This window comes from Saccostrea echinata, unplaced genomic scaffold, assembly GCF_033153115.1.
Source record: "Saccostrea echinata isolate AGI-Se365-2 ecotype Australia unplaced genomic scaffold, CSIRO_AGI_Sech_v1 ptg000024l, whole genome shotgun sequence".
NCBI lineage: Eukaryota > Metazoa > Mollusca > Bivalvia > Ostreida > Ostreidae > Saccostrea > Saccostrea echinata.
The window spans coordinates 2,840,580-2,865,862 of record NW_026889773.1 but is presented as its reverse complement, the minus strand read 5'-3'; the positions used below and the strand labels follow the sequence as shown (position 1 = coordinate 2,865,862).

Below are 25,283 nucleotides of genomic sequence, written 5' to 3'. Positions count from 1 at the left end.
AGATGTCCATCTTATAGAGATCTGTAATCAAAGCACTGAACAGAGGATGTCTATCATCTTACCGAGATCTGTAATCAAAGCGCTTGACAGAGGATGTCTAACATCTTACCGAGATCTGTAATCAAAGCGCTGGACAGAGGATGTCCAATTTATAGAGATCTGTAATCAAAGCGCTGAACGGAGGATGTCTATCATCTTACCGAGATCTGTAATCAAAGCGCTGAACGGAGGATGTCTAACATCTTACCGAGATCTGTAATCAAAACAACTGACCGAGATCTGTAATCAAAGCGCTGGACAGAGCATGTCCATCTTATAGAGATCTGTAATCAAAGCGCTGAACTGAGGATGTCTATCATCTTAACGAGATCTTCAATCAAAGCGCTGAACGGAGGATGTCAAACATCTTACCGAGATCTGCAATCAAAACAACTGACCGAGATCTGTAATCAAAGCACTGGTTGGAGCAAATTAAAAACATCCTTAAACACTCATGATTCTTTTTATTTTAAGCAGAGTATATCGATTACAAATATTTTGGATCATTTTGATAAATCATGGGACACTATGAAAATGAATATTAAACATCCATATATCAAATATGTAATGCGTTTACAGCAACATGTGTATACAATTTGTAACTTATCATAAGGAATGTTGATTACTGAAAGTATTTTTTGTGGAATTAGGAAGAAATGAATTTGTATTTATGAAACTCACAGAAAATTAAAATGATAGATTTACAATTTAATTGCTTTAGTCATGGGAAAATGTATTCATGGATCGTCTCGTTATCTCTATATCTTATATCATCTATTAAACTGACACTAAAATAGCATCGCTTTATATTTAACTTCTTGAGGATATAATTTGCAATTTTGTACAATTTTTGTAAACACTATCAAAAACAATTATATAAGAAAATAGCAATAATGAATAAAAGTGATAGTTGCAGAAGCTCGTTAACTTTAGTATAAGCCACAGCTGCATTTGTGGAAGCAAGGGTTTGGAATTGTAGGAACACTGGGTCACTTTTCTGTGGCCCATATTCTGTAACAAAGGACAGGTTGTAAATTGTTTCGGGATCCAGTCCTGTCAAGTCAAACCAGTCGGAGTATGCATCTACATATCGGACGTGAACTTGGTCATTGGGTGAACGGAACTCTACTACAACCGTTGACATCTCGTAACAAGCTGAAGGTACCGTCCAGTTCAGACGAACACTTTTGTCAAAGGTTGCAGTAATGGTTAAATTATTTGGGCCAGGATCTAAAAAGATAAATGACTGAGATATTGAACCTTTAATGAAATCATGGGTTAATTCAACTGTGCATCATTCTGAGATCTGAACACTGTGGTTATTTAAATTATTGTATATTAATCTCCACACTATGAAGATACATACATTCATCCATTCCGTCAAGCGAGGATAAATCTGTAATCTGTAAATAGTAAACAAAACAAAACAGCGCTTTAGCTATGCTTATGACAGAAAAAGTAAAATAAAAATATGAGTTAGGAGAATTGAATATTTCTAGCATCCAAGGGCGACAAATCTTCTTACTATAGTACTGTAAAAAGCAGGTTTCATTGCCATGTTATATACAGTCAGATTTAATAAGACAAACTCCTCTGCCAATTTTTCCTCTGGCACAACAAACCAGCAGTTGTTTATGTCCAGGTTGTGGCGGTAATAAAAGAAGCTTCCTACAGATGTTTTGTATCCTGTTTCCAACCCAGGATCAGCCTACAATGAAAAGAAAACACCATGTATGATTCCAGTCTTTTTTTCAATATTTCTTTCTATATCAAAGACTCAAACAGCTTTTGTTTGATTTGATACTTCTGTTTTCTGGAATAATGAAACGGGACAGTACTTTATTTTTTCTTTATCAAATATAAACTATAGAACAAAGCTGCAAATAATGCAAGGCAAAAAATTGAATACCAAAATATTCTTTACTTTTGTTTTGTTTCCTGGAATATCAATTTCATGGAATATTTCATTGCTTCTAGATCTTAGTTCCACGTGTATTCTATGTATTCCACTTTCTCTGTCAAAGACATCTATCTGTATTCTGAGAAAATCATTTGACTATATGTTACTAATTCCTCTTGATATCATTTATGAGAGAGAGAGAGAGAGAGAGAGAGAGAGAGAGAGAGAGAGAGAATTAATTTTAATTTTATATCAAAACAAACAATTGAAGATTCTTTAATTTTCGTACAGACTGGAGAAGACGTAAGTAGCATTTTTAACGTTCCTCGTAAATATGACGTCTGATGGGTTTAAACGTTTTGGTGGGCTGGAATCAAAGGAAATCTTCGTCAAGTCAACTTTCGTATTCCCCATGATGTCAGTCGCCTTCACCCAGAAGTTGAAGGTGTCGCCATCTTTTCTTTCAATATTAAAAATCTGAGTTTCAGAAAATGTATCATTCACCTTATACCAGGTTTGCGGGGTTCTCTCCCCTTGACCTCCATGTCTGTAGAAATATTCAAATTTCACTATACCGTAAACATTCCGGATTTTTTTCAGTGTTCTTTTCCCCGAGTTATCATCAAGTTGGTTTGGAACGTGCTTTTCAATGTTTGTAACAGAATCGACATTTTTATACTGTGCTACTGGATTTAAAAGTTTATTGTTCTCGTGGAATTGGTTCTGAAAATGTCCTTTCCATGACACGATAATGTCCTTATTGAGGTTATTTTGCCATTTATAGTTTGTTTCAGGTTCTGCGCTTCTTGCTATAAATGGTAATTTAGATAGAGTGATATTTGAACTTGGGTCATATAACACCAAGGTGCGTGCGCATTGTGTATTGCTGGCTCGGTCTATTACATTTAGTATAAAGGAATACAACCCTGCTCTCTTTGGAGTGTAGGTATATCTTGTTTCTAGTGCCGAAAGGGATATTTCCTCGTCTGGGCGCCATGGATTTGTTTCCGCCAAGATTGTTATGTTCAGCTTCAGCAGAAAAACCTGTATTTTATATTCTTCGATTCCAGAAAGCCCATCTTCCCAGTTGTTCCATGACAATTCTATTGGAGACTATATAAAAATGAAGGTAAAACAAAAGATTTATAATTTAAGGACATACGCAAAGCACCTTACCAACTGATAATTTTTAAAGATATTCTTAATTTAAAATTTTAGTGCCATCAGATGCTCATAAACAAAAAATCAGCATGCATTATCAGCTGGGGATTTTGTATGGATATTAATTGATGCAAATTATTCTATAATTCAAAGAAAAATACACAAAAATGACTAAACATATATATTCTAGATGTTTTTTCATCAAGATTAATTTAGAGGAAGTGTACAGCACCATATATAGACATTAAAAGAGTAGCACACAGGTCCTTCAAGTATTGGAACTCTTCAACTCCAGGGAAAAGTACAATTAAGTTCAAACTAGGTTGCGTATGTCCTTTAGTTAATACTACATCCAGTATCTTTATGATTATTTTTTGGTTGACTTTCTTAAAAGTTGATGTTTCCAGTTGAATTTATAAAACATTGTCCATATACACCCAAACTGTAGAAGTACGTGAAGATATTACGCCTTTCTCCACTGACCTTTATATTCAAAAGAAAAATGTTTTAAAGAAGTCTTATCTTAAAAGGGTTCAATTGAAATACTTAGTAAATACGACAACACACTTAAAGGTTTTTATCCCATGTTTACCCCTTTATCCCGTGGATATGACTCATTGGATAAATTTTTCATAATCCACAGTTGTGACGTCACAATGGTTTTTGCGTTAGCGCGATGAAGTAAAATAAAGTGGAGTCCTATATAAAACAGTGTAAAACATTGGTTGTGAAGTATTAAACATGGGATAAAAAGAATCTCCCATGATTTGTAGTTGGATATGACTTTTATCCAACTCGTTGTGTGTTTTTATCCCCTCGCCAAGGCTTGGGGATAAAAAACACACAACTCGTTGGATAAAAATCATATCCAACTACAAATCATGGGAGATCCTATATATATACCTTGGTGATATCCTTTACAACATCCAGTGCTTTTGCCTCACATGGTCCGCCTAAGAGACATTGATGTGGCTTCACCAAATCAACGCGAAACATTGTAGATTTTGTAGACATGTCGTCGATAAATAAGTCTTTTTCAATAATACCCCAGATTTCAGTAAAAGCTGTCAGAGTTAAACTTAAAAAAAAAAGAAAGTCAAAATAGACAAAACCTTCATTACATTTTCTAGGATCAGGATCAGGAGTCCAAGGCTAGTTCTTTTTATCATATATTTAGATGTCATTTATTTGAGACATGACAATAAATATTAATGTGAAAAAAAAGAAGTTGACGATATGAAAAATTAATAAATTTGAACGATTACATTATTAATTATCAAAATCTAAGAAGGGAGCACACACACACACACACACACTGAAGATAATTTACTTGTCTCCATGCTCCAGCTGCATGTCAAAGTTGTCATCTGTGTAGTTACAGTAAAACACATCATCGTTTGGATTCAGAGAACTAGGCTGACTCTCACAGAGCTTGGTTTTATTTCCACTCACAAAGGGTTTCTTTTCTAGTAATAAATCCAAATATATTCCATTTTCTACTATTTTCTTAATTCAATTCATAATAATTTATATCTCTCTTCTTCCTTATCATTTAAATAGATATTAAATATAATATAGAAGTTAACATATCTTCACCTGTTCTGCCCATTTTGTGAAGAATAATATTAATTCCTCCAGACATGATTCCCACCTTAAACTGTTTTATATATCTTGAAAGGTTTAGGCTGTCCGGTGTTGTTGAGACGGCGGCAAATGTGACGTTGATATAGTTGTAATCATTATGGTTTACCCACATTGTGTCTACCTTCGTAGAGTTTGGTTCAGAAGAATCTATAACAGATCTGTATAATTCCCTCCTCTGTCCAGATCTTTCATAATATGCGAGAGTGGACGTATATTGTATGATAATTGGGCTCAACTCTGCAACTGTACATAAATATAGAGAAATGAAATGATCAATTTGTACACAAAGGAGTGGAATCTTTATGCGTGTTTATCTTGTTATGCGATCTTTCATTAATTAAAGCGGAATAAAAAAAAAAATACATTTTATTTTCAGGTAAGAATATTATATGTCTTCTCTGTCAACCTCATTTCAATAATTTACATAATCTTTTTTTAGGTTGTTGTGGCGTGCATTAAGAATTTCAAGGTAATCTGTTTAACAGTGGTTGATATTGACTTAGATACTACTAAAGAACTTTTGATTGACCTCAGTTTTGTCACTAATGGCCAACAACAAAACAATGTGATGAACGTAATGACTTTTGATGGGTTTATTCTTACGCAATGACTTTGTGACGTGTTTATTCTTACGTAATGACTTTGTGATGAGTTTACTCTTATGCAATGACTTTGTGATGAGTTTACTCTTATGTAATGACTTTGGGATGAGTTTACTCTTATGTAATGACTTTATGATGGGTTTACTCTTATGTAATGACTTTGTGATGAGTTTACTTTTATGTAATGACTTTGTGATGAGTTTACTCATATGCAATGACTTTGTGATGAGTTTACTCTTATGTAATGACTTTATGATGGGTTTACTCTTATGTAACGACTTTATGATGGGTTTACTCTTCCGTAATGACTTTGGATGGGTTTAATCTTCTGTTCAATGGGTTTATTCTTTCGTACGTGATGAATTTGTAATGGGTTTACTCTTACCCGTTTGGCAGGCATTTCCGGTATACCCGTGTCTACAGTAGCATGTGTCTGGTCTTACACAGGTACCTCGCCCATGACAATCCCCGATACAAATAGCTGGAAATACAGATATTAAATTCTGTCTTTACAGTGATGAATTTCTTGATTCTATATTTTAGAAATTCTAATTCTTTTAGCTTTGATTTCTTTTATCTGTCTTTTCATAAAATTAACTCACTCTTTTTATTTGCTAATAATAGAATCAATATCAAAAAGTATCCCTCTAAAAGAAACCGACTGGGAAGTGTAATTATCATATGTCGAACTTGTGGCCTACAGAATGGCACAGGATGTACAGAACATTCAATTACGTAATAAACAAATAAATTAAAGTTCGAGTTAGACTTACTTGGACCATCAATGAAGGAATTTTTTTTATTCCAAAAGGATAGGATGTACATCCGTTTTGGAAGTGACTGAAACTCATGCACGCATAAAGGAAACTTAAGATGTTATAATACATGTATGAGCAAACATTGAAATGTAAGATGTTATAATACATGTGTGAGCAGACATTGACATGTAAGATGTTATAATACATGTGTGAGCAGACATTGACATGTAAGATGTTATAATACATGTGTGAGCAAACATTGACATGTAAGATGTTATAATTCATGTGTGAGCAAACATTGACATGTAAGATGTTATAATACATGTGTGAGCAGACATTGACACGTAAGATGTTATAATACATGTGTGAGCAAACATTGACATTTGCCGGATTCCTCGCATGGAATCAACTGTGATCGGCCAGAGCCCATTACAAAAAAGTTCATTGCTTGCCAATAGACAAAAAAGAGGAGAAAACTCGAAACTTTAGAGTGACTGTACATAAACATCAGAGATAGGATCGGGTACCTAAGAAGAGTAAGAATCTTCGACTGAAATTACGTAATTTGGTACTTCCTGTAGCATGTTTTAAGATTTTGTTCCATGAGTTTTCCTACAAAACCATAAAAATATGTATGTTTTTTTCCAGTTCTGCACAAAAAGTCATTTTCTTTCTTCATTTTTAATCTATTTAGTTAGATAAGTTAATTTGATGTTTTTATATTATGTTGATAGTGAATTACCACTTAATCTTAAGAGTCATTGAAGTATTCAGCAGGGTGGTTTGTTGTCTACGTGAAGTCTTTTTGAATTATAATTGTAAATTGATGTACTTCACCAGAGTTCAGGATTTTTGACATCATAGACAGCTGCTTTTTCAATAAAAATGGAACTCGTAAATATCAACTTCCCTTACTTATGCAGCAATATACCTTCATCACCTGCATACGGGGTATATATCTCTCAGTTGATTCGATACGCAAGAGCATGCTCTACGTATGTACAATTTCTAAAACGAGGTAAATTATTGAAAAATAAGTTGATGAAACAAGAATATCAGCTGTCTCGTTTAAAGTCATCATTTCGTAAGTTCTTTGGTCGATACAATGACCTTCTCAGCAAATACAATTTATCATTGAGTCAAATGCTGACTGACGTTTTTCATACTAATTGTTAGGCCATTATTTACACACTGAATTGTCGACGGATTTTTCCGTTATTTCCCGATCATGACAAGGAGCACACGGCTGGTGTGACCGGTCGGCAGGGGATGCTCACTCCTCCATGGCACCTGATCCCACCTCTGATGTTTGGAAGTCCGTGTTTGCTCTGCTCCTATTTTGTATTGTATAATGGACTTTTGAGCTTGAATACTGTTCGTTATCTCCATCTATTTCATACTTACCTTGTCATTGGTCATTTACAAAATTATTTTGTTAAAAAGCACTCTGATTGTACACACAAGTACTCTGAAGTTGATATTAAAAAGATGCTTGAGTTTCTGATTGACAATATCTATGTAGTTTTTGTAGATCAGATCGTCAAACAATCTGTTGGAAATCCCATGGGTACCAATTGCGCCCCCTTATTAGCAGACCCATTTTTGTATTCATACGAAGCAGAATTTATTCAAAAACTTCTACATGAGAAGAAGAAAACACTTGCTGTGGCCTTCAACTCGACATTTTGATATATCGACGACGTTTTATCAATTAACAATAGTTACTTTCATTCATATGTCGACTTCATATATCCCAGTGAGCTTGAAATAAAGGATACCACAAATTCTGACTCATCTGTTTCATATTTAGATATTTTACTAGAAAAGAACGTTAATGGTAACCTAACAACTAAGCTTTATGATAAACATGATGACTTCAACTTTTCAATCGTCAACTTTCCTTACTTATGTAGCAATATACCCTTTTCAGCTGCATATGGGGTTTATGTCTCTCAGTTTATTCGATACGCAAGAGCATGCTCTACGTATGAACAATTTCTAAAACGAGGCAAGCTATTGACAAACAAGTTGACGAAACAAGGATTTCAACAGTCTCGTTTGAAGTCATCTTTCTGCAAGTTTTTGGTCGATACAATTACCTTGTCAGCACATACAACCTGTCATTGAGTCAAATGCTGACTGATGTTTTTCATACTGATTGTTAGGGCATTATTTATACACTGAAAGGATTTATGTTTCAAAATCATGACAAGGAGCACACGGCGGGTGTGACCTGTCGGCAGGGGATGCTCACTCCTCCATGGCACCTGATCCCACCTCTAAATTTTTAGGCCCGTGTTTGCTCTGCTCCAAATTTGTATCTTTTCATTGGACTTTCGAGATTGAATACTGTTCCTTATCTTCATATTTCATTCCACTATATTATGGCTGACGTCACGGAAATAATATGACATCAGGAGACTATATCTCGCAGGTACAATCCATTTTAGTAATGAATGTAAACAATTTAAGAAAAATGCCGACGTCCTTGTTTGCATGACAAGACGGAATGAAAGTAAATTCTCTTAAATTTTCGCACTTTATGTATATGTATTCCTTAGTCTGATTCCATGACAGTTCACTGCGGGATATTCTTTTAAAATTGAAAGAAGGCAAGACTTGTCTTTTCAGTCGAAAGCATTAGCGTTTAAATATTGTTGTCCTACGGAATTTCAAGTAGAAATCAATACGAGTATTAGGCCTAAATTAAAATAATGTTTGTTTGCCCTCAGCCGACCGACCCACAAAAATTAGCCCGACTCAAAATATTTTATTGCTCTTTTCATTTACAATTTTTTTTATTTAAATAATTTCAAACCACTTTGTTTTAATCTTGTTAAAAACTTCTTAAAAGTCATTTAGATGCTTTGATTAGTACATGTAGTGTTAAAAATAGAATGTAATTGGCGAAATATGTGTTAATTCTAGAAAAGCTATTTTGTTTACTCAGTACCAGTACATGCAGCAATATCGCCTTAGATTTTAATGCCCGCAAAGGTGTGAATTCAGGGTGTGAAAGGTGTACAGGCAATCACTTCTCGCTTGAACGCACACAGCTGAAGAAGTAGTAATAGGGGATAGAAAATAATGACTGAAAATGTAAAAGATATCAGACATAAATTATTATTAAATATATTTAAAATTATTATCAAAATTGGAGGTGCTTTTTAAAACCGAAAGAAAAAACATTGTTGATGAGGAAAAGTGGCGAACAAGGCTGATGATTTTACCTTCAGATACTTTAAGTCAACTTAAATAAATGTAATAAAACTTAAAAGTTGAATGAGAAATGGGCTTGGAAATACAAAGTATCAAGTCAAAAGCCAAATACATTAAATGATGTTCAAACTTTAAAGCTGATACCCGCAGGTTCAATGTTTCTACACCAGAAAGAAGTTCTCAATAGGATTTACGTCATTTTTGTAATATAAATTTTTAAAATTGTCGATATGATGAGTTTTCACTTGATATATCATTTTCCTGAAAAAAATGCCCTTTACATTTTTTCTAATTTCTAACCCCCCCCCTTGATTTTTTTTTACACAAATTAATACAAGCAGTCAAAAAGTAAATAAACCACCTCAAGGCCTTATAAATTTTAAGCATGCAACGGAAGACAAGACTATTCCCTTTTCTTATTCCCCTTCTGCCCATGTACAATCATGCATTTAGGGGAAAAATCATTGTCGAACATTTTTCCTTTATAAAAGCAAGGCCACATTAGTCATACTAATATTCAGAATCCCCATGTAGGTTAGATTAAATTCGGTTATGTCATGAGTCCTTAAGCCTTGGGTGGACCCACAATTTTTCATGGGAATGTAGAAAAATCTTTCAAAAACAATCTTTTGAAGAGCAGCAATATTAAAAGTGACTCAAATGAGCATTTGGCGGTTATGCTTCTTTGTATAATTTTCAGTAAAAAATAAAATATTTTTCCTAGCTACCTACCCATTGTTAAAAATCTGGGTCGGAAAAGGGCAAGCAAACAATTTTTTAATTTTGGCCTTACTACAATAAATTACATTTTCAAAACATAATCTATTAATATATACTCGTATTTACTAAAAAGAACAGAATGTTTTTTTAAGCTAAAGCCCCTTCCTTTCGATTGTTGTGTTAAAAATAAATGAATATATACATGTGTATCCTTTAAGAAGTACTTTGTTATAAAAGAAACATTGCAAGATTTACGAGTGATTCATTTCACTTCAATCTTCCTCTTTTTTAATTCCAATGAAGAATTAAAATCTAAAAATATGATACTCAACATTTTAGGAGATTACTTCTCATTTATGGAATTGAGTCTCGAGGGTATATCATATAATATGGTTAATGAATAAAACAAAATACCTCAAAGGACTATTCATACCCTCAGTGTATAGAAAGCAAAACACAATTATGATTAATAATCTGAACATATAAAGAAAAAAAACTTAGTATGTTTTATTGTTATGACGTCATTATTACTTTACTTACGTTGACAGTGACTCCCACTATAGCCAGGACAACAAGTCTCTGTGTAGGTCTCCCGGTATCGCCACACATGGCCATAGTAGGTACTGCATGAAATTCATAAATTCAGGAATTACAACCACGTTGTTGTCAACAGAGAGGAGGAAAAGTTAATTGTAGTATATGAACTATCCAGTTGATTAAGTTCTTTCATTACTTACTCAAGGTTTCTTTATTTTTTTATTATTTGATCCACTCAAATTAAAAAAAAAAGGCTTCCTCAAATGACTTCTTTATATTTTACACTTACCTATTTGTAGTATCTTGTCAGGTTTATCTAGATGATATCAAATGTTTTTTAGTTGGATATTTATTTCACGAGTGGAACAAAAGTTTTTGTGAAAATTAAAAAAAAAATCCCGTCTCACGAGTAAAATAACTCGAGAAGCCACGAACGTTTGTCTGTCAAGTGTTACGTTACACAAAGTATGTTACGTTCATGAAAATATAAGTTGTCTTTATCCTAGATTTTAAACACATATCATCAAATATTGTCAGCTAGTAGGTGTATTTTGGATTTTTTAAAGAAAAAAAAAATGAACTTGCACGCTCTTCATCACTACATAAACACTTAAAATTTGACATTTCTTACATAACGTACCGATTGACAGACATTGCCTGAATACTATCGTAACGGTTACGGACAAAACGAATGTCTGTTCATGTTACGTGAATCAAACGGGTGCATTCAGATTTATACGTTTATAGTGAATTAAACTAAAAAGTATTTTTATTTAAGAATATTAGTGTATCATAAGGCAAAATTTGTCTTTATAACTTAAACAATACAATTTTGTAGTTGTTTTCTTGCAGTTTTTAAAACGAGTCTGTCAGGGTTACGTGCATCCGTACATGTTACGATATAGGTTTGATCTATATGAAATAATTTATTTTTTTAAATTTCATTAGTATTTTCATAATTAATAATGTCTTGTGTATTATAATTTCCAAGAATAAAAGATAAAATTTGAATGATAAATTTTATTGGCTCGTTTCAAACAGGTATTGCTCAAGAAATATCGTAACATGACAGACATGATGGAAACTTTGTATGTTACAAAGCGTATAGCAGAGATCTATTTTTTTAAAAAATCAAATTTAAAATCTATAAGGAATCAAAATTTGAATAATGTCCATTTCTTACGGCAACATTATCTCTTTGATAAAATAATGAAAGTTTATGGTTTATTTGGCTGGCTAAGTAAAGGAGTCTGTCAGTGTTACGATCATCAGTTTGTGCATCAAAAATAGCTTAAAAATCTTTTTTCTTCTATGTAAGAGTGAAAAAAAATTGCATTGTTTAAGGAATTGTTTAATATTTATTTTTTACAGATTATTTGTATTGCTAAGCATCAGAAATGTAATTTAATCATGTCACGTTTTATCATACGTCTGTCATGTTACGTTATATGTCTGTCATGTGTTACGTGACACATATTTCAAACATTAATCAAATATTTATTTTTGACTTGATTATCTATTCAAACATTTTTTTGTCCTATTTAGAGTCAAAACTTCAAATACACATAAAGAAATCTAAGGAAAAAACGTGTCTACAGAATTCTTTATTTGTCCTCCCAGAGCGAATTGGATATTATCAACAATTTGGAGAAACTTTGGCAATTTTAGTTTGTGTCGGGATGATTTATTTCCTCTCGATGTCTTACAAGTGGGAGTATTTTCTTTGTAACACTCATCGTGCGGGAATAAAAATCTCGAGTTTTGCCGAACGTTTGGTATTTTCAAGGTAAAGAATATCATTTTTCATATTTTTCACTGCGAAAAATATCACTTCCAAAAATTCCTTTATTGGAGATTTCACAGTATTTCACTTTTGAAAATGAAATAAAAACGAGTGGTTACTTCAAATATAACTTTAAACCTAATAAGGCCACATTTTTTGATTTCTTGGATTACGGATTCCCCCTCTTAAGAAAGAGGTTTTCGGGAAAAATACAATAGAAATAAATTGAGGATATTCAATGATTTTGAAGTTGGATAATTTGATATGATTTTGATATTTTAACGATAGGAATTCAGAGTAAAAAAAAAAATCCTGTCTCACGAGTGAAATAAATATCATATTCAACTAACATTACTTCTTTAAAAAGAAATATATCTAACAAGACAGGTAGTCCTCTTTGAAATAAAAATAAGATGAGGTCAAAAGACTTCACGGAGCAACGAGTAGCGATATAATTTTATTTTACACTCTGGGACCCTATTAGCAAACTTTGACATGTTGGATGAACCAGGAAATATAACAAAAATCTGTATATAAACGGCAATGACAAATATGAAACTTGTCCGGGGAAACTAGGTCCAACTAGGGTTCAAGACGATGGGTTCAACTAGGGTGTACGGAAAAGTAGATCCGTAAAACCTATTAACATCTTTCAAGTTTAAAATAAGGAAAGAAATATTTCCTTTATAAAACAAAAAAGTGAGTGTTTGCCTTATTACGTCAAATAAATGCGTTTAAAAAATAGTCCACAAGAAGAGTTTTTCTATAAATTGTGACAATTTGACACCTAACCTGTATTGTTATCACAAAAGTCGACAGGTCGACAGTTGACACCTAATTGGTAAACTCTTATCCCTAAATAAAGGTCGACAGGTCGACATCAAATTGCTAAATTGCATTCATTACAACAAAGGTCGACAGTTGACACCCAATTGGGAAAGTATTTTCACGAACCCTCCCGATCGAGAGATTAGCGTTAGTCCTCAAACCCATCGGAGAGATTAGGGTTAGTCCTCAAACCCACCCGAGAGATTAGGGCTAGTGCAGGAACCCACTGGAGATAATAATCCGTCGACCTGTCTACCTGTCAACCCGTTAACTCGTTTACCTGTCGACCTGTCAATTTGTCGACCTGTCAACCCGTCGAATCGTCCACCTGTCGACCTGTCAACCTGTCGACTAGTCAACCCGTCGACTTGTCTTCCTGAATACATGTAGACCTGTCAAGCAAACAATCTGTCAATCTGTCAACCCTTCGACTCGTCCAGCTGTCAACCTGTCAACCTGTCGACTCATTTACCTGTCAACCTGTCGACCTGTCAACCTATCCGCCTGTTTATATGTCCACAATTTTATCAAAAAGGTTCTTCGCTACATAGAATTTCTCCATTTCCTCATATTCTTTAGCAATGCAAATTAATTCTTCAGCCCTTTGGCGTATGAAAATATTTACCGGAACTAATTATTAATTACGAATGTCTTCAGGATTATTTTCAATCCACAAACTAGAAAGATAAGATTTTTTGGTGACATAGTATAATTTTCCTATTGAATACTACATTGGTGGTAAAATAATGCATGAAAAGCTTTACTGAATTCTGGTATGAACTCAAGAAGATGGGAAAGGGTATGCATTTTAATTTTTTTTTTTTTAAATTTTATTTTATTTTTATTTATTTATTTTTTATTATTAATTAATTCATTAATTTATTTATCTATTAGTTTATTTATTTATTTATTCATTCATCCATTCTTGTCTTTGATTACTTGTTTGTTCCTATATACATATGCAGGTGGAGGCCTGTGTCTCATTTTTGTTGTTGTGATTTTTTTTCTCAAAAGATTTATCATTTTTTAAGTGTCAAATTTCAGTTTCGTGAAGCTCATCATCAAAAGAGAAATATTTGGACATGCTGAAGCTCACACCACCTCATCAAACACGTTCCATCTATACACGTGGATACGCTTCAACGGATTAAATAAAATGATTTCACGCTTCAACGGATTAAATAAAATAATTTCTAATTTTTATTTTAAAAAGTACTTTTAAAAACATAGACCAGAAAATTTATTCAGCCAGTTGGAACCTATTGTGGATTATGATAGTGTATTAAGTCCAAAATCATATGAGAAAAACTAAGTTCAACAATACATGAGGGACTGCAAAACACATGACATGTATATTAATAAAGTTTAATGTTCTCTTGGCTTAAAAAACAGAATCTTCATTTGACATTACCCATGTTAATCCATGTAAAGAGTTCAATGTTGTTGAGCAGTACTAAAAAATCTTTTTTAAAGCTTCCACATATGATCCTTTTTATTAATTATGTGGTGGATGGGGATGTCACAAACCATCAATTTCTGATGCAGAAGGGGGGGGGGGTGTTTCGATACATCGCTAAATATTCTATTTGATACTTCCCAGAAATGTACCCTATTATTCACAAGTTTTGGTTTTAAAATTCTAATAGTTTTCGCATTAACAATTTAATATCTGGAATAAAAAAAACTTTTATTGAGTTTAATTCGTTTTTCCAAATTTCAAAAAGAAAAGATTTTTATGTTGCTTTTGTGTTAGTTTTAGAAAGTACTAAAGACTATTCGAGTCAGATTAGTTTTTGAAAAATGCAGAAACGTTAAACTTACTCTACATTTTTTCCATTAAAATTAAGAAAATAATTCTTAGAAATTTTGCGATGCTGATACTTTTAGCCCTCCCGATACACAGCCCTAGTGTTGATCAGATGATCAGTTTCCAAGTGTCCTGATAACCCAGGAGTTAGATCAGCTTTCTGTAGTTTGGGTCTCAAGTTCGACTTCCGATATAGTCTCTGACAATTGTCCTTGTTTGTATTTGATGTCATGACCATGCATTGGAAGTAAAAGATGAGAATTAAATGACTTGATGTTTCTGGATTGGGGTTTTTAAATTAAGTCGTGAAAGAAAAAGAAATGATGCTCATGCAAGTTCAAGTATTAATTGTTGGACAGATACATAGATGAAAGAGTTAACGTTTAAGAGTTCTTGGGCCTTGGTAGGTTGAATCCTTGACTGGTCCAGTGCATGCTCTTTCCCCATTATGCTATTTGATTTTGAGTGCTCTGGCTAGGCAATTCGTGATGAAATATCTTAGTAAAAGTTTTCCAGATTTATAAAACCAAAAACCCTTAAATTTCTTTATTTGAAATGAAACATATTTGAGGTAAGAGAACTTAAAGCTTTTTTAAAAGGACTGAGGTCTTTGTTATGATTTTCTGACACTAATTACAACTTACACTTACCACTTAGTTTGCTAACAATAGTTATTTAGTTGCAACACATGTAAGTTTGTGCTTTCAAATTCTTTACCGCGTATAAATTCCGCAACATTAAAGCGCAATCACCTTCCATGACGTTACTAACTCTTTTGGCCACATTTTTAACTACTAGATGAAATCCCGCATAAGCGCGGGGAATCAAATTTTTACCACTGCTGATGGAATAATTCCAGTAATATATCATGGTTTTCACAATTAAAGGCATGTAGCGGGAAGAAATACCTTGTTCAAAATCCCGCGGTTGGTTTAGGAGCAAGAGTAGATATACCCCCTCCCTCCCCGTCTTTTTTCCCCTCTAAGATCTCAATTTCACTAATAAATTGAATTAGGTGTTTTCTCTTTACTTATTAGCAACTTTATTTTAATACCTGATGTATTATCTTATACGAGGGGCTTTTGAAAAGTTCTGAGAACTGCTTCTTAAAATATTAACCATTTCACAGAAGTGAGTAAGTTTGATACCACTGAAAAGAGCTGGAAAATTTACACTTACATGTATATGAACGTAATTTTCTTATTTATGACGTAATAACTCAAAAAATGACTTCAGAATCTCGAATGTTTAGCATACTGAAAAGTCGCGTTTTTTTTTCAACATGAGAACATCGAAAAAGTGTTGTCAAAGGCTGAGTAACTTTCACTACGCTGAATCATCTCTCTCTCTATCTCTTAAAAATCCTGGAGAGTTTTAATCTCAGACTTAATGAGAGCGACTATTTTGCCGGTCCAACTTGCCCTTAGTTGTTCTTTCACTGAAAAAGGATCTAGCAATTTTCATCAAAAAATCCACGAGTTTGCATTTCATAATTTAACATTTCATAATTTAGAATATTTTTTTTTCATAAAATTCTGTATGTTTGTTAAATAAAATCAGCGGGATTAAAAAAATAAAAAAAATGCATTTTTAGTATCTTTTAAGAGTTCCCTGAAATATGTGTCGACGGGTCTGTTATCCAAGAAAAAAAACCCAAATTGTGGCCTGTTAAAAGAAAACAGTGTTCTCTCTTACCACCAACCCAAGAACCAACGTCTGCACTCTCTGACCCGGTAGCTTGTTACTCTCCTAGATGGGGTTTTACAGCTAGTAGACCAAGTTATACTGAAAAATAAAAACACAATATTAACATTCTATGCAAAGCGAGGATATCTATTTATTTATCCTTGTTGATTTCCCGTGGAATCACTTTAATTCATGGGGATAATTTTCGTGGGCAGCCAAACTTTAACTAGTTTACTAGTTCTTGGGTATGTAATTTGGTGGGTCACGTAGAAATACAGAATATTCGATGAAAGGTGACCCACAAAATTCACGAACATTGGTCCCCCACGAAAATGATGATTCTGCAGTATTTTTCTTAGCTTACAACATACCTTTTTACCATATAATCAAACATCAAGGAGTCTAAATTAATCGTTAGATACAAAAACAAGCATTACAGAAAAAAACAAAGCAGTGTTCGAAATGTTCAGAATTGTAGCCAGTACAGGTGTTTTAAATGAATTAAAGTTAAAATGGGCCTGACCTATTTTTGTCATACCTGGAAAGACTTTCGTTAACTCAGAAAAAAAGCAGATGCTACTACAGTTACAATGTCAAGGTCAATCGAGTGCCGGTCTTAATTTACTTCTTAGGAACAATTAATAACATATTTTATATGAAAACCTTTGTATTCTTATCTAGTATATAGTCTATATTCCATACAAAATGGTAATTGACAAAAACAAGCTGGAAGCTTTAAAAAAGAACCACACACTCATTCTTTTTTATATTTGATGTTTTCAATGAATTATATATCGTTTAATTATTTCATTTCAAACAAAGATTGATGAAAATGGAATATGAACAGAACTTCTTTTGTAAGGAATGAAGAAGCAAGATTTGGTGAAGCAATGTACTACATGTGATAACATTACAAGGCAATTGTTTTGTTTTGTTTTTTTAAATATGAGATAACGTAAATTTGGGAAATGTTACAAAGGTGAGTTCGATTTTTTTTTTAGGTTGTATGGGATACCTCCATGTTATGACGTCCGTCCGTTTGAAGTATTGTTTTAATTTAGTTAAACGTTTATTTTCGGGTAAAAATTTGTAGCTACAGCGTTTTATAGAACTATCTGAAGCTACTTAAATGCAAGTATTCACAAGTTGGCATTTCATTTAAAATAGACAAAAATTTGCAAGTCTGTAACAACTAATATTTGAACTATGGACATTTCTAAAAAATAAAAAAATGCCTGATATAAAAGATACCACCTTGTGTGCAGTGAGGTATTGATAAGTATGATTACCTCACATTGTTCTGAATTATTACCGATCAATTATCATGTTAACCTGAACTGGTCTTTCTTCTTATTTCATTCAAGAAGTACATGTAACTGTTTTGTCAAATATAGCCCCAAAACTTTTAGAACTTTGACTGCAATTTTTCTGAAGGAGACACATCATGGAAAGCGAGTGTTCATGCATTGCTTTCAGAATAGTTTAGTGAAAAGGTAATTCAGTGAAAACTATCACAGCACTGTCACTGTACAAAAGTTTGAAAAAATGCTTGTTATTTCTGAAATAACACCCATGGTTCTTTATTTCAACCCATGGAAAATAAAGAAGTATAACTTCTCCATTAGGATCTTTTAATTAAAAAAAAATTCCAAATGCATGCGATATTTTCCATTTCTATATAATTAATATGTTAAACGGTGCGACCGTTGGTGAGGGCGGAGCCATCAAGTGAACATTTCTACATTTTATTGTTTAATGATAAACTAGTGTTAAAATCAAATTGTAATTAGTGTCAGAAAATCATAACAAAGACCTCAGTCCTTTTAAAATGAGCTTTAAATTTTCTTACCTCAAATATTTTTCATTTTAAATAAAGAACTTTAAGGCTATTTGGTTTTGTAAATCTGTAAAACTTTTACTAAGATATTTCATCATGAATTGCCTAGCCAGAACACTCAAAATCAAATAGCATAACGGGGAAAGAGCGTGCACTGGACCAGTCAATGAATCAACCTACCAAAGCCCGTTAACTCTTTCACCTATATATTTATCTGTCCAACAATTGATACGTGAACTTGCATGAGCATCATCATTTTTTTTTATCTTTCACGACTTATTAAAAAACCTCAATCCACAAACACCAAGTCATTTAATTCTCATCTTTTACTTCCAATGCATGGTCATGACATCAAATACAAATAAGGACAATTGTCAGGGACTACATCGGAATGAAGTCGAACTTGGGACCAAAACTACAGAAAGACGATCTAACTCCTGGGCTACCAGGGCACTTGGAAACTGATCATCTGACCAACACTAGGGCTGTGTATCGTGAGGGCTAAAAGTATCAGCATCGCAAAATTTCTGAGAATCATTTTCTTAATTTTAATGGAAAAAATGTAGAGTAAATTGAATGTTTCTGCATTTTTAAAAACTCTTATTCGAATAGTCGTTAGTGCTTTCTAAAACTGACATAAAAGCAAGGTAAAAATCTTTTCTTTTTGATATCCGGAAAAACAAATTTAACTCAATAAAAGTTTTTTCCAGACATTAAATTGTTTATGCGAAAACTACAGGTATTAGAATTTTAAAACCAAAACTTGTGAATAATAGGGCACATTTCTGGGACATATCAAATAGAATATTTATCTATGTATCGAACCCCCCCTCCCCCCCCCCCCGACTCAGTGTAATTGATGTTATGTGACATCCCTATCCACCACATAATTAATAAAAAGGATCATATATGGAAGCTTAAAAAAGATGTTTTAGTTCTACTCAGCAACACTGACCTCTTTACATGAATTACCATGGGTAAAGTCAAATGAAGATTCTGTATTTGCGGGGTCCGCGTGGCACAGTGGTTAGAGCGTCTGCTCTAGAGTCGCGAAGTAAGGAGTTGATCCTTACGTCGCGGGTTCGAATCCCACTGTGGGACGTGGAGACCGGTCCTTCGGATGAGACCGTATAAACCGAGGTCCCGTGTCGCAGTAGGTGCTGGCACGAAAAAGACCCCTCACTACTCAATGGCCGTAGTGCCGAGTATAGGACAAAATTTGCAGCTCTCCACCGGCAAGTGGTGGCGTCTCCATATGAGTGAAAAATTCTCGAGAGGGACGTTAAACAACATACAATCAATCAATCAATCTAATTAAAATGAGATCTTTGATCCGCTCCAACTAGATCGCGTGTAGCGCTCCCTTTTTTAAAAAGAGAGTACGCATATGAAATATCAATTATTACAGGTTAAAAATTCAACAGTTTCCGCTGATTCAGTCAATGAATGACGTCACATGTCAGGCCTATGACGATCGAGTGCAAGTTAGTTGAAAACGAAAGTAACAAGGATGTGTACTATAAGGGTGTTTTTGATTATTAGAATTGATAAAACTTCATTAACGCAGGATTGGAATTAAAATTATGATTCTCCAGCATCTCGTTTATGCGGGAATTTGTCGCGAGATTCAAGATGGAAAAGACTGTGGACGCCATATTGGCGACAAGGTTCTCAGTTCCATAGGTATTGTGATAAAAATATAGTTTACAATAGAATTCAATATATTTTACATACATACGTGTTACCTATAGGGAGAGCTTCGTTCACGGGCCCTTCGGGCCCGTGAGAGGGCTCCGCCCTCTATAATTATAATTAAAAACATTCTATTTTGAGATTTTTTCACTCATATGGAGACTTCACCACTTGCAAATGGAGGGCTGCAAATTTAGACCTAAACTCGGCACTTAGGGTCATTGTGCAGTAAGGGATCTTTTCGTGCCAGCACCTACTGCGACACGGGACTTGGGTTAATACGGTCTCATCCGAAGGAGCGATCTCCACGTCCCGTAGTGAGATTCGAGCCCGTGACGTCAGAATCCTTAACGCTGTACCCACTGCGCCACGCGTGCATCTGCAAGAATTTCATTTACTTGCAAAACGGAAGCACACCCTTTCCCCATAGAGTAAAATTTAAAGTTTGTGTCCGAAGGCTTAATATGCATTGAAATATACTACTTTATTTCGAACTAGGTTTTAACCTCAATTTGTAAACTTATCAAGTAAGTACAGCCAATTTGCGAAGAGAGTTTTATTAGGTATTATAATTATAATAGCTTATTTTTGTTGTCACCTGACTTTGTTGATCAAATAACGGGCGATAATTTTCCTAAACGTTATACAAAAATCACCACGACATAAATGATAAACACAATTATTGTGACCTTTTTTGCCTAAATCATTCAATTGTATCCTACTGTAAATGAAAATTGCTGGTGACAAGTCTGACTTTTGCTTCTACAGAAATCATTACTTGAGAACTTCAACTAATTCACACATATGAGCATATTTTTCACATTACATCGTAATGTATACAGAACAAGCTAAAACATAAAATCCACCAGCAAAATCAGAGAAGATTCACACAGAATATCTCCATTTATCTTGATTAATCACGTGTGCAAGTCTATTATACACGATCTGTAAATTCTAACTTTATCTTTGGGATCATTTCATATACTTTTTGTTATTTTTAGAATAGGTTACATATCAGAATCAATATTTTATAGCAAATGTTGCCATCATCAAAGCGTATTAAAATTCAGAAACCTGAATTTAAAAATAAAGAAAGAAATCTTTTGTACATGTCATTTGAAAGGAATGTAAAAACCTATAACACTTTTTCCGTCAAGTCAGTTCAACTAGCAGTGCGTTACGTCATAATATTTACATCCACTGAATATTTTCTCCTTTATTTCTAAAGAAAACCATTGCCGTTTATCAGTTCATCAACAAAACTAGGCATATCACCTGTACAGATTTCTTGATCAGTGGCTGTTCCATCAATGAAACGTACTATGACGTACATATCAATAATACAATAATTAATCTTTTTACTTCACTCGCAATGAGCATTTTGCATTTATCAAAATAGTCCAAATTAATTTAAAAATAATGGCCTAACAATTAAAGTCGTCCAAATTCGACCGACCGATCGAGTGTACAGGTAATTGTAAACAAGGTGGTGATAATAATCATAGAATGCAGACTTTGATAGAGACTGCTGAAAGTCATGTAACATTAACTTATTTTTTAATTAAAGTATCGAATCAGTTGGGAGATATAAACACCATTTACAGGTGTTAATGGAATATTGCTACATAAATAAGGGAAGGTGAGGATGGAAAAGCTGAGGTCAACCTGTTTGTCACATAGTTTAGTTTGCAGTTAGCGACTTCATGAATAGTCAATAACACATCCAAAAATAATTTTAAAAAAAATGTGGCACACTCTGTGTTTGTTTTTTTTTTTTTTTTTTTTTTTTTTTTTTTTTTAAAGTTTTATGTTTATATAACGAGACTACATATGAATGAAAATGATTATTGTTAATTGAAAAAACGTCGCTGATATACCTTAATGTCTAATTAAAAGCCAAAGATTTTCCTTTTAAATGTGTTATTTAAAATCAAAAGTGCAATATATCTAATACAGGGATAATGGAGCAAATATAGACTCCTTAGTAATTATATAACTGTCACTCAGCAGTAATAATGTTCCTCGCATGCACATTTCTGCCTGTAAATGATGCAATATGTTTACGAACCCAGTATTGAATCCATAAAGAATATGTCGCAGTACAATTAAAAAAAAATATGCATCAAGGCAAATACCTCTTCAAATATTTTAGAATATGAATTGAATTTGAAACTTTGAAAGCAAGTTTTTTTTTTTAATTCACACTGCATATGGATAGGATAAATTACGCTCTTTTCAAAGAAACTTATCTGGGAAAAAAGTCTATCAATCAATATTTTAAATAAATGATTAAACTTAAGTACTTCGTTAAAAATGACTGTAGCAATACCTAAAGCAATACTTTAATATTGCACAAGATCTTATTGACAAAGAATTAAACACTTAATGTTTACATTTTCCCGACTACGGGAAACAACTATGAAATCACACGTAAACGAAACAGCAAAATGGAATATAAATTCACTCAATATTATTACTGCGTTCCCTGTTTCAAAAAATCCCTCACGATGCAATGACTTTGACATTTTTATGTAAAATTTGACCATTTAATCAACGCCTCCCTGATCTTGCTGCACTAACAATCATATATGACTTCAAAGACATGTAAATCCGTGTAAGGAAACAGCAGAGTAGATCAATCGATTCACAATGTTTAAATAGTTCCACGATCGTTAGAAACTTTTGTTTCTTTTTATATGTTGTAGCTTAACAAGATGTACAAAAATACACAAGTACTGATAATTTTTACAACATTTAGCACTGCATTAACGGAGACTATGACGAAGTCAGCTGAGCCATTTAACATGTCCTGCTTCTCCTTAGGATCATCCTATGATAACAAATGAAAACAGGATATTTTGTGAATCATGGATGCCCCAATATGGCATCTCATGTCGAAGGTTAAAGTTTCTCAAATAAGAGTCAAAATCCAAGGTCAAGAGAAAAATTAATGATACCCCAAGAAAAATATTGTCGCAAGAAAAATACATGTGAAATAAGAAATCCTATCACCTATCGTCCATATCTTATAGCCAAGGCCAAAAGTAGGTCAACCTCCGAGGTCAGAGTCAAAGGATCAAAATTAACGGTGCCTAAGTGAAGGTCTTATCACAAGGAATACACATGTGAAATATAAAAGCCCTAGCACCAACTGTTTAAATGTATGGCCAAGCTTAAACTTTTTTAAAAGCAGGTCAAACGCCAAGGTGAAGATCAAACGGTCAAATTGGTTAATACCCACGGAATGGTCTTGTCACAGGGAATACAACTGTGAAATATGAATTCCTTCGCACCAACCATTCAAAAGTGATGGCGAATGTTAATGTTTTTCAAAAGTAGGTCAAACTCCAAGGTCAAGGTCAAAAGGTAAAAAATTTTGTACGCAAGGAAAGGCCTTATCCCAAGGATTACACCTGTGAAATTTGAAAGCCCTAGCACTAACTTTACAGAAGTTATGGACAAGGTTAAAGTTTTTTAAAAGTAGGTCAAACTCCAAGGTCCAAGTCAAAAGAACAAAAATATTTAAACCCAAGTGAAGGTCTTATCACAAGGAATATACATGTGAAGTATGAAAACCCTAGTATCCACTGGTGAAACGTTATGACCAAGATTAAAGTTTGGTAAAATTTTGCAAAAGTTGGTCAAACTGCAAGGTAAAGGTGAAAAGGTCATATATGTTAGGACCATAAGAAAGGTCTTGTTACAAGGAATGCACTTTTGAAATATAAAAGCAATAGCTCCAATCAATCAAAAGTTATGGGCAAGGTTAATGTTTTTGCGGACAAAAAGACAAACGGACAGACAAAGAGACGGACGTACAGGGCAAAAACTATTTGCCCCCGAATCTTTGATTGAATCAAGAGGAATTATCAAACATTTTTAAACTATCTAGTAGCTATTGCTTTAGTAGTGGATCATTTCTTGCAATTAAAATTTTATGGAACCTAATAAATCCTAACATTCAATGTGAGTTTTTTTTCTGAAGGAATCTCTTAATACATGTTTTTATTGATTAGTTCATAGTATATAACGATGAACACATGCACTATATATACAAACTTTCCTTTATTCATTTAAAATTTTTCACTTTTTTTACATTAATAAGGGTATTTAATTTATAATCTACATGATCGATATAGCAACGATAATAGAATTAAAACATTGTCGTCCTAATCTGTCATTTAAAGAGAACAAACACCAAATAACAAATAAAAATCCTGCTGCAACTGCATTTACTAGGTCAAAAATCGATCATATTTTGCTATATTCTGGGCATCAATGTTATCCAAAAAGTAAAATCCACAGACGCCCCTTATCGTTCTCTCCCTTGTCAAATACTTCCCGCTCGTCCCCAGCTACATGTAATTGGCATAATGCTAGTGTGGAAATCTTCGTCAAAAAAATAAGTAACATATAGAGTAAAACAGTTTTCAGACAGACCGATTTGCAGATCAAATATTTGGTATAAGGACACCGAGAGCAGTTATATTGCACAATGTCAGATACAAAAAGTAGCATTTACTTACTAAATGTGGCTGAACAAAAACCAGCAATAAAAGAAAATATGCACCCGCGGCATTTTGAGGGAACATTAAGCTGCTGTTGTGTGGATAATTATAAACAATGCTAACAGCAATGTATTTGCAATAGAGAACGGAAGTAAAATTCAAAATTCTGTCAATTCGGTCCTGAAATACTCGCATTTTGTAATTTTGGGTTAGTGTTAGCGTTAGGGTTTGGATAAGGGTTAGGGTTAGTCAGGGGTTTAAAATTACAAACAATAAAAATCTGTGAACAGAGCATAAAACACTGATCCCCGGAAATTCCAGATGTGGGATCAGGTGCCTAGAAGGAGTAAGCATCCCCTGTTGACAGGTCATTCTCTCCGTAATATAAGCCCCATGTATTGATTATGTATATGGAACACTCCGCAGTCAAATTCAGTATAAAAACATAGGCCTTACAATTGTTGTGAAACACGTCAGCCAAAATAAGACCACACTATAGCTTATATTTGCTTATAATGTCATTATAAAGACCATAGAATTTAGGAAATGCTGGCTTAAACAG

At 33.5% G+C, this 25,283-nt stretch overlaps 1 protein-coding gene across 1 annotated transcript; it reads right to left on the bottom strand.

The window, feature by feature from the left end:
* Positions 1-483: 483 nt before the first annotated feature.
* Positions 484-24,822, bottom strand: LOC133191818 (uncharacterized). Its single transcript, XM_061327549.1, has 12 exons — positions 24,740-24,822; positions 16,694-16,783; positions 10,584-10,666; positions 5,732-5,827; positions 4,697-4,987; positions 4,431-4,566; positions 4,004-4,178; positions 2,229-3,052; positions 1,964-2,078; positions 1,565-1,747; positions 1,406-1,442; positions 484-1,269 (listed from the first exon to the last, which is right to left on the bottom strand). Exons 1-12 carry the CDS (start codon positions 24,790-24,792, stop codon positions 902-904), a joined length of 2,451 nt encoding a protein of 816 aa, XP_061183533.1. The 5' UTR covers positions 24,793-24,822; the 3' UTR covers positions 484-901.
* Between the last annotated feature and the right edge of the window lie 461 nt (positions 24,823-25,283).

Excerpts from the sequence above, each read along its gene's own strand:
- LOC133191818 (XM_061327549.1), bottom strand. The coding sequence starts at position 24,792 with ATGCCGCGGGTGCATATTTTCTTTTATTGCTGGTTTTTGTTCAGCCAC. Across the intron at positions 4,567-4,696 it reads TCACAAAATGGGCAGAACAG|AAAAGAAACCCTTTGTGAGT; the intron begins GTGAAGATATGT and ends ATTTATTACTAG. Across the intron at positions 3,053-4,003 it reads TTGTAAAGGATATCACCAAG|TCTCCAATAGAATTGTCATG; the intron begins GTATATATATAG and ends ATTTTTATATAG.